General features: G+C 36.0%; 1 protein-coding gene across 4 annotated transcripts in view; it reads left to right on the top strand.

Moving 5' to 3' along the window:
- LOC127415318 (ras-specific guanine nucleotide-releasing factor RalGPS1) overlaps window positions 1–12,556 on the top strand; it is a 193,988-nt gene that overhangs the window by 40,203 nt on the left and 141,229 nt on the right. For all 4 annotated transcript variants that reach the window (XM_051654030.1, XM_051654032.1, XM_051654031.1 and 1 more), the window contains one exon: window positions 5,199–5,291. In XM_051654030.1, the coding sequence (XP_051509990.1) occupies window positions 5,199–5,291 (93 nt within the window). The remainder of the gene's footprint in view (window positions 1–5,198; window positions 5,292–12,556) is intronic.

The following is a 12,556-nucleotide window of genomic DNA, read 5'->3' as shown; positions in this document are numbered from 1 at the left end:
GTCCTGAAGCAAAACAAGTTTAGATTTAAATCACAAAAAATTATGCTACCTATTCATTATACAACCCCAATTCCAAAAAGGTTGGGACAGTATGCAAAATGACAATAAAAAAATAAAATAAAAAAATGAGTAATTTGTAAATTCTATTCACCCTGTGCTGTGTTGAAAGCACTACAACAACACATTATATGATGTTTTTCCTTGTGAATTTAAAAGATTTTTTGAAAATTCACACTCATTTCAAATCTGATGATTACAACACGCCCCAAAAAAGTTGGGACTGTCAAGCGTCACCATTTCCATCACCATTTCTTCTAATAACACTTATTAAGCATTTGGGCACTGAAAACACAAGTTGGTTAAGTTTTGCAAATGGATTTTTCCCCCATTCATCCATTATGTAGGTCTTCAGCTGCGTGAATATATGGGGCCTTCATTGCCATAGCCATGCACTTGTAATCTGGGCAGTATGTGGTTTGGTGTTGTCCTGCTGGAAAATGCAGGGACGTCCCATGAAAAGACAGCATCTGGATGGCAGTATATGTTGCTACAAAATTGTTACAAATATTTCTGCATTAATGGTGCCCTCACAGATGTACAAGTTACCCATGCCGTGGGCACTGACACACCCCCACACCATGACATACACTGGCTTTTAGACCTGACACTGATAAGAGCTTGGATGGCCCTTTTCCTCTTTGGCCTGAAGAACACAACAGCTGTTTTTTCCCAAACTTATTTGAAATGTGGGCTTGTTGGACCACAAAACATGATTTCACTGTTCTGCTTTCCATCTTAGGTGAGACCGAGCCCAGAGAAGGTAGCGGCGCTTCCGGACAGTGTTGATGTAGGGCTTCTGCTTTGCATAGTAAAGCCTTAACTTGCATCTGTGGATACAGCGGCGAACAGTGTTGACTGACAAAGGTTTACTGAAGTATTTCGGAGCCCATATCATGATATCCATTACAGACGCATGGCGATTTTTAAGACAGTGACGTCTGAGGGTCTGATATCTCGCGCATTTAGAAGTGGTTTTCGGCCTTGCCCTTTACGCACTGAGATTTTACCGGATTCCTTGAAACTTTTAACTATATTTTGTACTGTAGAGGATGAAATGCCAAAAAATCCTACCAATCTGTCTTTGAGGAACATTGTTCTGAAAGTGCTGGATTATTTGCCGCCGCATCTGTTGGCAGCTTGGCGAGCCTCGACCCATCCTTGCTTTTGGAGGCTCCTTATATACTATGAATTAATTGCCTCAACTATTTAACATCAACTGTTTCATATCACCTTGCTATTTCAACTCATCAGACTGCTATTAGTCCTAAATGCCCCTGTCTCAACTTTTTTGGAATGTGTTGCAGGCATTAATTTCAGAAATTACGTATATCTTGAAAAAGCAATGCAGTTGATTAGGAAAAACATGAAGTATGTTGTCTATATACAGTTTTTGTTTGAATACAAGTCAAACTCAATTTACAAATAACTCCTTTTTGTTTTTATTGTCATTTTTCATACTGTCCCAACTTTTTTGTAATTGGGGTTGTCACATCAGGACTTTATTTGAACAGAGATAAAGATCCATTGCTTTTCTAAATAACTGTCAAATGAAGACAATAAAGATTATAACAGACCCATTTATCTGAAATATATCATCATTATTTCTCCTACCAATAGCATAAGCATATTATCTAGAAGTCAAAACTCTTATATAAGTGCTATTCTCATTAAACTTTTCATATCACTTCACACATTTTATTTGACTTTCAATCTGTCTCGTAAATGCTCTTAAAATGTTATTTAGTACAATTGTGGCATTTTATTGGAAACTGAACTAAAAAATATTAAAGAGGATAATAAAAATAATAATAATAAAAAAAATCACTTGCCTAAATTGCAAACTGAGGATTCTGTAAATGAACAGTAACATGGAATTTATAGCTTTTTAGTTTTGTGTTTTTATACTTGATTTGAAAATCTAAATCACCTTTTTGTCTAAACCAGATGTATGCTCATATGATCAAAATTAAGGAAAGTTGCATAAAAATTCCAGTAATTTTAGTCTATTCTCATTAAAGCTGATGTGTGTTTTTTTTTTTGTTTTTTTTCTGTTAAAGGAATAGTTCACCCAAAAATGTAAATTCTCTCATCATTTACTCACCCTCATGCCATCCCAGATGTGTGTGACTTTCTTTCTTTTGCTGAACACAAATTAAGATTTTATAAGAATATTTCAGCTCTGTAGGTCATCACAGTGCAAGTGAATGGGTGTCAAAATTTTGATGCTCCAAAAAGCTCATAAAGTAATCCATATGACTCCAGTGGTTAAATCCATATCTTCAGAAGCGATATGATAGGTGTGGGTGAGAATCAGATCAATATTTGTCCATTTTTGTTATAAATTCTCCTTCCTGCACAGTAGGGGCGTATGCATGAAGGATGTGAATCACCAAAAACACAAGAAGAACGTGAAAGTTAAAGTGCAGATTGACTGAGCAGGGAATAGAATTTATAGTACAAATGTACTTAAATATTGATCTGTTTCTCACCCACACCTTTTATATCCCTTCTGAAGATAAGGATTTAACCACTGGAGTCATATGGATTACTTTTATGCTGACTAATTTGATTTTTGGAGGTTCAAAATTTTGGCACCCATTCACTTGCATTGTATGGGCCAAAAGAGCTGAGATATTCTACTATCTTCATTTGTGTTCTGCTTAAGAAAGAAAGTCATACACATCTGGGATGGCACAAGAGTGAGTAAATGATGAGAGAAGTGTCATTTTTGGATGAACTATTCCTTTAAAGGGGTCGTGACATGCTGCTTTCTATAATTTTTTATCTTCTCAGAGATCCACTGATAGTGTTAGTGATATTTTATTTTATTTATTTATTTATTTATTTTTTTCTGGCACCAATTTAGTATTATTTGTCATAATTTAGTAATATATGATCATTTTCCACCCTGTCTCTGGCCCTCAATCTGAAATGCTCGGTGTTGGCCTCAGCACCTCCTTAAAACTTCAGTGTTAACGCCCACTGTTATGATTGGCTAACATAATGCAGCCCTTGAATACAGACATATTTGAAACTCAATCTAAAGAGAATAAACAATTTTAATTTTAGGGTTTACACATAATGCACATCCAACACATTGCATCAGAATATATTAAACTGTTCACTGAAGCACAGTAGTACCATAAACTCTCAAACAGTCATGACATTTGAAACATTTGTGAATGGAGTCACTTAAGGTTTTGCAGTCAGGTCCAATAGTGTTTTTAACTGTCCCATATTTCAGTAACAGTTCCTTTGCAGAGCTTGAATCATATTGTGACTGGTTCACAAGAAATCCATGCTGATATGAGCCGAAAGCAGTAGTGGAATGGACCAGAGCAGATCCCTTTTTTTCAATTTTCACTTGTACGGCGCCTAAAACGTAGCGCACATCGCCGAAAACGTATCAAAATGATCAAAGACGTCCATCTAGTGCATGTTTATATAGACCAACAAATAAAACTGGCACATATGGGTGCAATGACGATTCTGGGACGCGTTTATACTCAAAACAGCGAGACACATAATGAGATCTCCACAAGTTATAACTTGACATTGCATCTTTTAAAAGTGGCGCGAGATGCATGATAACAGTCAAAGCAGTTTGTCAAGTGCATGATTATGTAGAAAATCAGTTAGGCAGGTGTCCTGTGAAAGTCCCCTTTGGTGTATGAATCTCCCATGACAGATGAGGCCCATCTCTCTCCTCTTCATCTTTCTGACGGAGTGTCAGTGGGTGGGGTCAAGGGTGCGACATTGTAAAAGTGGGCGTTGATGTCTTGCTGCAGAGGCAGACTTTTGCTGACGTACTGGTCCTTGTGATGTTACAAAATCCAAAAATTCCAAACGAGCCATTTTTGCTGTTTGGTTTAAATAAATGCTATTTTTCTATTGAGGAGGTTTTGAGTTCTCAAACTTACAGTATGTTTTTATAGTACAATGACCTCTTAAATGTCGAAATATCAAGGGAAATTTGATTCCTCATGTCATGATCCCTTTAAAATACTTTCACAACTTAGTATGAAAAGAAAAAATATACAGAAGTCATTTGATCATATCCCCGAAAAGTGTAAAAACTGTGGCTTTGTTGTGCCATCAAACATTGTTTTGTTTTATGGTCCCGACCAGCTTGATGCAGCAACATTGACTTAACCACAGGCGTGCGTTTGTGGTAGGGCTGTCTTTTTATATTCAGAAAAGCTGTTTAAAAGCTATTTTTATTTTTGCAATTCTTCTTGGTGGAACTACTGGCACAGAAATTACATACTTCAGCTTTAAGTGTGAAATTTTCCTTAAAAGTATAAAATCTTTTTATAACACATTTATATATATATATATATATATATATATATATATATATATATATATATATATATATATATATATATATATTTGATCATTCAAATATTTTCCAAACAATCAGGAAGCTATTTATGTTATCTTTTCCTTTGTGCCGACTCTCTCACACACATGCACACACAGAGGAGAGACTTGCACATTCCTGTGAATTCAATCAGCCTACATGCTCTCCTGAAACTCAGTGTACCATAACACAGAAAAAACCTGATGAATATCTCCTTATGGTTTCACACTCAGCCTGTGCTACCAGCCAAACCTGAAAGAGCTGCACTTTCTCTACATACCATGCTACCGGCAGACATGCCCCAGTGAGCCTAAGTGGCTACACTAACGTTTATGCTAATGGTTAAAGCAGATTGGCCAATGACTAAACCAAAGCAGGGCTGCTTTCCTCATAATATGGACCCATAAAGGACAGTGCTTCACAGAGGTCAGAGGCCTAGTGAAAAAGGAAAGAATGTTGAAAGCATGACATCATCTGCCAGGAAAACACTGTGAAATAAACAATTCATGAAATTAAGATTGTCTTGTTGTGAGAGTTGTGTGAAGAGTTTCAGAGCCTGATTATGATGTCTCTCAATTCATTTGTTTTGATTAATTATTGGTCATTAATGATTTATATCACTGAATATATAACATATATCTGCACACCATGACTGTATTAGAAACAGCTCACTATTAAAGACTGTTCAGAAAGCCTTGCAAATGAGCAGACTGCATAAAGGGCATTAGAACTGATAAATATGTTTATAAAGGCTGTTTCTCTGGTGTCTTCACAGAAACTCCTGGAACTGAATAACTTGCACTCCCTGGTGTCTGTGGTTTCTGCCCTTCAGAGTGCACCGATATTCAGACTCAGCAAAACCTGGGCGGTAAGATCTACATGACCATTAAACAACATGTTGATTGATTGACTGAAAAGAACATCATGGTTTTGCAGTACCTTGCTTTATACTGTAAACCAGTGGTTCTCAACATTTTTTTGATGAACGCCCCCCTTTTTCATTCCCTTACCCCTAGGAATTTAAAATCTTGAATTTAAGCAGATGGAGGGCTATATCTGGGGCCTATAAAATGAAAATGTGAACTAATAATAAAAGTGATATTGTTAATATGTTTTACATTTGTGTTTTTGAGAAGTTTAATTTACTCATTAATTATAATTTTGTATAGTTTTAACAGTGGTATTTGTGACTTCACTACCATAGTTAGATATAACATGATTTCTATAAAACAAACTATGACATTTTTGTAATTATAAACCGTAGACCTACTCTAAACACATGTAAAAACAACAAATACAAAATATAAATATTTATAAGTTGTAAAAAATTAATTATATTCCTTCACTCCCCTAATGTAGCCTATGATAAATTAAATAGAACCGAAGTAGTGATAAGATAATATTTTTATCAGTCTATTTCCGCCTAAAGCACAGTTAGTGTTACAATAGTAAATTCAAGGGTGGTGATGTAGAATTCTGTGCCTAATTCAAATGGTTTCTGCTTCTCGCGCCTTGCTTCTCAATGATTCTTGCAAAGCTGCGAGTTTAAGAGCTCGAACTTTAAGAGATTTGCACTCGCGCTGCTCTTTCCATTGAGCCGTATCCATCTACAGAGCCGTACAGGTGCATTAGCCGTGGTTGTGCCTCTAACTGTGTATTTGACGCTGCTAAACCAGATACTTCAGATGCGTCGCTAGACTTCAAAATCAGATGAACCGTGGTATAATTGCGTACCAACCTGTATAATTGAGAACCAACTGATATACTCTAAGTCTATATGTATATATATATATATATATATTTAAGGAACTTCAAGATATATTTTTAGTGCCTCAAAACCTTTCTCTTATGATGGAGTTACTCAAGGAACCATTGCCAGTCTTTACAGTTCTTGCAGGGACAAAGAGTAAGTGTTCACTTACAGGGGACATATTGTGTATACCACCAAATGCTAGCTGTTCTGCTGTATAATTTAGCTGCCAGTGCTGTGTTTGTCTTTATTTCTCCAGCGCTGTTGGATTTCCATTGATCTTATTTGCAGAGATGTAGATGAGAAGACAGAGTAGTTGGTCTGAATACATGGAGACTGTGAAAAACTGAACCCATTTGATCCCTTTCTGAACATTTAAGTGGCTTGGACAATTTTGAGCTGCTTCCAATACCTTGTTTACCATTTCCAAAGACTTAAATCCATTTATAAGCATTTGTATCACCACAGTTTAAGGTCCAAAGAGAAAAAAAAAAAGTAGAGGGTTTATGCGCTCTACTGACAAAACTTACAATCAGTGTGAAGTTTCAGTCCTGCTGAATTATTAGTGTATGTAAGGATTCTTGTTTCAAAAGATAATAGCATTTATTTATCTCCATTTACATTCGAAAGTATACCAAATGAGATGTGAATTCTTTATAGCAATTTATTAAAATGTACCATTACTTTCTAAGTGACAGTTTATTATGTGTAATCATTGGGTGCTGCACTGCATGTCACATTTTCCATTGCTTTAACTACTGGTATTCTGCTTACAGTATGTGCCTTTATTCATTGCCTTGTAAATCAACCTCCAGTACCAGATGTATTAGAAGAGTAACCAAAAGTAATGATGATGTAACAATGATCTGTTTGTGTGATACTACATGACTCCACATGCCGAAGTGTCCTTGGGCAAGACACTGAACCCCAAGTTGCTCCCAATGGCAGGCTAGCGCCTTGCATGGCAGCTCTGCCGTCATTGGTGTGTGAGTGTGTGCGTGAATGGGTGAATGAGTCACCGTGTAAAGTGCTTTGGAACCGCTAAGGTTAAAAAAGCGCTATATAAGTGCAGACCATTTACCATTTACTTTTTCTTAGATTGGAGCAAACTTGGAAGTCACTTTCAAGATAGAAAAGCCTATCTTGATAGATAGATTCCACTTGAGTGGAGAATGTGTGCTTCCACCTCTTTTTTATCTTCTTTCCCCCTTTACATGTGATTGTTAGATTGAGAAGTATGTTATTAAATGGAGATTTAAATGGATAAATAATGTCAGTAATGTAGTTTACAATGCTGTGAAAAAGTATTCTGATTTCTTGTGTTTTTGTGTATATCTCATACTAAATTGTTTCAAAAATTCAAACAAAATCTAACATAAAACAAAGGCAATCTGAGTAAACAAAAAATACAGTTTTTAAATAAAATGTTATTTATTGAAGCAAAAAAGTTTTCCAATACCAATACCTGTGTCAAAAAATATTTGCCCCCTTAGTTACTAAATTCCCAAATCTATGAAACTGCATTCATAATGGGGTTCAGCTGGACTAGACACAACCAGGCCTAATTACTGCCAGCCCTGTTCAATCAAATCAACACCTAAATATAACTTTTTCAGCTGCATGAAGTTGGCTAAAAGGTCTCACCCAGTAGCACACTATGCCAAGGTCGAAAGAAATTCTAGAAATGATGAGGAAAAAGGTGATAGAAATACATCAGTCTGGGAAGGGTTACAAAGGTATTTAGAAGGCTCTGGGACTCCAAAGAACCAGAGTGAGAGCCATTATCTCCAAATAGAGAAAACTTGGCACAGTACTGAACCTTCCCAGAAGTGGCCGACCTTCCAAAATTCCTCCAAGAGCACAGCGATGACTCATCCAGGAAGTCACAAAAAAGCCAAGGACAACATCCAAGGAACTACAGGCCTCTCTCCCATAAATAAAGGTCACTGTTCATGACTCCACTATCAGAAAGACACTGGCCAAAAATGGAATCCATGGAAGAGTGGTGAGGTGAAAACCACTGCTAACCCAGAAGAACATTAAGGCTCGTCTGAATTTTGCCAAACACACATTGATGATCCTCAAACCTTTTGGGAGAATGTTCTGTGGACTGATGAGTCGAAAGTGGATCTATTTGGAAGACAGGGGTCCCGTTATATCTGGCGTAAATCAAACACAGAATTCCACAAAAAGAACATCATACCTACGGTCAAGCATGGTGGTGATAGTGTGATGGTGTGGGGATGCTTTGCTGCTTCAGGGCCAGGGCAACTTTCAGTAATAGAGGGAAACATGAATTCAGCTCTATACCAGAAAATCCTAAAGGAGAACATCAGGTCATCAGTCCGTGAGTTGAAGCTCAAGCGCAACTGGATTATGCAGCAAGACACTGATCCAAAGCATAGGAGTAAGTCCACCTCTGAATTGCTCAAAAGAAGCAAAATTAAAGTTTTGGAGTGGCCTAGTCAAAGTCCTGACTTGAACCCGATTGAGATGCTGTGGCAGGACATTAAACGGGCAGTTCATGCTCGAAAACCCTACAATGTGGCTGAACTAAAGCAGTTCTGCAAAGAATAGTGGGCCAAAATTCCACCACAGCATTGTGAAAGACAGATCTCCAGTTATGGGAAGCGTTTGGTTGCAGTAGTTGCTGCTAAATGTGGCACAACCAGCTATTAAGTTTAAGGGGACAGTTTGTTTTTCACATGGGTGATATAGGAGTTGGATAACTTTTTTGATTCAATAATATATAAATAAATATATATATATATATATATATATATATATATATATATATATATATATATATATATATATTATTATTGTTATTATATATATATATATATATATATATATATATATATATATATATATATATTTTTTTTTATTTTATTTTTTTTTTTAACTGTATTTTGTGTTTACTCATGTTGCCCTTGTTTTATATTATATCTTATTTGAAGATCTAAAACAATTTAGTATGAAAAATACACAAATTTCAAATTAAAGATCTCATTGATGGGAGTTCAGACTGGGGGCCTTAATAATTTAGAATGGAAGATTTGCTGGAGTTGGCATTCCACAATTTTCCCCATCACCAGTGTTAATTTTGCACAGTCTTGATGAAAATCTCCTTTAAATTTAGTCAATTTTTAGTTAATTTTCATTCATTTTAGTCAGTTTTACTCTGACAAAATGGTATATAATTTAAGTCAACGAAAATAATATTTTAGTTGATGATGATGTGCAAAATGACAAAAACTTGTCAGACTATAACAGACTAAATTTTAATGAAATATTCAAACATTTCGAGAAATGTATAAACATTTATTAAACATCTATCAAACATATAAAAGATACAACAAAGTCTTTTTTGTGAAAACCTAAGCTCCTGAAATAATAGTATATAATGAATATACAGAAGTAGGCTATTAGCTACTTTTCAAATTGCTGTATTCTGGATTCTTCATGCTTTAGAGCAGCGGTCACCAATTAGTGGACCGTGGTCAGAGTCCGGACCCCGGCTTGGTTCCATCCGGACTGCGAGATAATGACAACGTGTCATATCTTAATGTTTCTACAGTTTTTGTGAGCAGTACATCAAAACAACGGAGCTGTACACACCATAAGCACTCATGGGCGATCAGCGCTATATCATCTTTTTCTCAAATACCGAACATGCTTAATTTCCTGCTCCGTGCGTGTTGCCTCTCTCCCTCGCAAGATACACGAGGTATCGCATAAAGCCTGATCAGGCTATGTAGAGTTCCAGGGGCGGTTATTTTAACAACAGCAGCGAAGACACGGTGAGCAGCAATGTAGATGGGCATCTTTCGCTAAAACACTCTGCAGAAAATAAGAATAAATCAAAGTGAAACTATCTTCATCTGACTGATAAATGACTCGGACGGTTCAGCTAAAGCAGGTTTGTGACAGGACAAGTTCACGTGTCACCTTTTTAGATTAATGCCTTTTCCTGTCTAAATTTAGCTTTATTTATCAGCATGTTACATGCCTTTCATGACAGTTTTTTGTTTTAATTTGTGACATTTTGACAGATGACAGATGTCATCATCTCTGATTATTAGTTATAATTAATAGAAATTATTAGTTAGCCTGGATTCTCTGCTTCTGATGAGAACGTTCCTATTATTTCACAGTCAGCCCATTTATACTTAACTTAAGCAAACAGTATTTTTAAGATGTAAATTGTTAGTTTATTGTTATTAGATTCTCACTTTAGGAAAATATAAAAATGGTCCATTCAGGCTTTTACATTTGATACATTTTCTCTTAGGGATTACCCCTGAACCCCCATACAGTAACCCATATTATCGCAGTCAAAAGTACTCCTATGTCCCATACAGAGGTATCTGAATATAAAAATAATAAAAAATAAATATACATTATGTAAAAATATTCGAACACCAAAACTAGACTGCTGTCACCCAGCTTGAAAACAAATGTTGATCTTATCTTGAAATATTAATATCCAAGTGCCCTCGACTAATGAACTCTATGAAATGTATTAGCCTAAACTTTGGTAGAAAAGATCCCTCACACACACTGCTTTGGCTTTGTCTCTTGGCCAGTGTCCTCATCCCTGCTTTGAAGAGACTATTTTGACTGTTTTAAATTGTTGTTTTCCTTTTACAAAGTACTATTGCTGCCAATGTGGAAAGGTATAAAAACATAAAATGAACCGTTATAATAATATAAAAAATCATGACACTGTGCAAGTTATTATTTTCCGGACCTTTGCTGGGAAGGAAATGTAGTGACTGGACCTCTTGAAAATGTAATTGAATACTTCTGCTTGAGAGAATGTAATTCATTGTCCATTTTTTTAGCCAGTTTAGGATATTGCTTTGCTTGTAGCGCATTTTTTCACTGAAACTTCTGTTATGCATTAACCTGTTAATTTGCTTTATTTTCTGTGCAAAAGAATGTTGTACAATTACATATATCTTGTGGATATACAGCAGTGACTAATCTCATGTATAAATAGGTTGGTTTTGAGTGAGGTAATTATTAACCCGTTTGTAAAGCAGTTAATTTTGCCACTGATCAGCTCATTCTATTCACATAGCTGAAGCAGGAATTCCCAAACATACTAAATTATTGGATTATATGGAAGCCCTGAACCACACAGGGTTAAAAAAATTCACTAGGTGATATTGTGCTTTTTAAATTTGTTGGCCTATGTTAACATGCGCTAGATAGACGTCTTTGACTGTTGTGATGCCTCTCACTGTGTTTTCAGTACTGTGTTTATTCCTTTCATACGTACAATCACACATATGTGACAGTTAATAACTGGGCCCCGCAGAGTAGCGTCACACATATGTGTTTCTGCAACAGCCAGTTACATTACAAGCTGCCAGATTCAAATCGGCTTTCGAGCCGACACAGGCTGCACTGGTCAAGCTCCTGTAATTTATATTCACTCAAACAGTTACTCATGCAGTCTTTTAAACCATAAAATATGTTAATTTTATATGCATACATTCAACTCATCACCAAAGTACCACGATAAAAAGTTTACAGCTCTTAAATGCAATCTTCCTCCGATCCGTGCTGTCATTTGTTTACATTAGTAGCGGTTGGTATTCTTCAAACAAATAGCTACTCAAAGAGTCTTTTCAAGCACATAATAATTTCATGTAACAAACAGCCAAATTGTCAACAAAATACCACGATAACAGTTCACAGCTTGTATATGCACAGCCATCATATCTAAATTACATCTTCCCATGCACGCAGCCACGTCTGCTCAGGTGCAGATGTGGTTTTCATTCACACAAACAGCAACTCAAACAGTCTTTTCAGGCATATAATGTTTGTTTACTGAAACAGACTAACACAAAAGCACCACGATAACGGTTTAAAACTTGTATACTCACAGTGAACACATGCTGAGCCCAATTATCGGATGAACACAGTCGCGTCTGTTTACATTAGCGCTTGTCACACACACAAACACACACACACACACGTTGGTGCTGCTATCCTTATGAGGACTCTCCATAGACATAATGATTTTTATACTGCACAAACTATAGATTCTATCCTTTAACCCTAAACCCCTAAACCTAACCCTCACAAAAAACGTTCTGCATTTTAACATTTTCAAAAAAAAACATAGTTTAGTATGTTTTTTTTTTAAGCGATTTTAATGTCCACAAACCACGTTTATAGCATAATACCCTTGTAATTACCAGTTTGTAACCTACATTTTTTTCCTCATAAACCACCCAAACCCACCTACACACACACACACATTTTAAATATTTATTTATATCCACTCGACATAGAAATACAAAAAGGACATCAGTTAATTCAGATGCATGTTTGCAAGAAACTTGCAGGTTCCATGTCAGTATTCA

The sequence above is a fragment of the Myxocyprinus asiaticus genome, chromosome 24 (genome assembly GCF_019703515.2).
Source record: "Myxocyprinus asiaticus isolate MX2 ecotype Aquarium Trade chromosome 24, UBuf_Myxa_2, whole genome shotgun sequence".
In the NCBI taxonomy this organism is placed as follows: domain Eukaryota; kingdom Metazoa; phylum Chordata; class Actinopteri; order Cypriniformes; family Catostomidae; genus Myxocyprinus; species Myxocyprinus asiaticus.
Note: the sequence above shows the minus strand (reverse complement) of the source record. Positions and strands in the feature narration are given on the sequence as shown.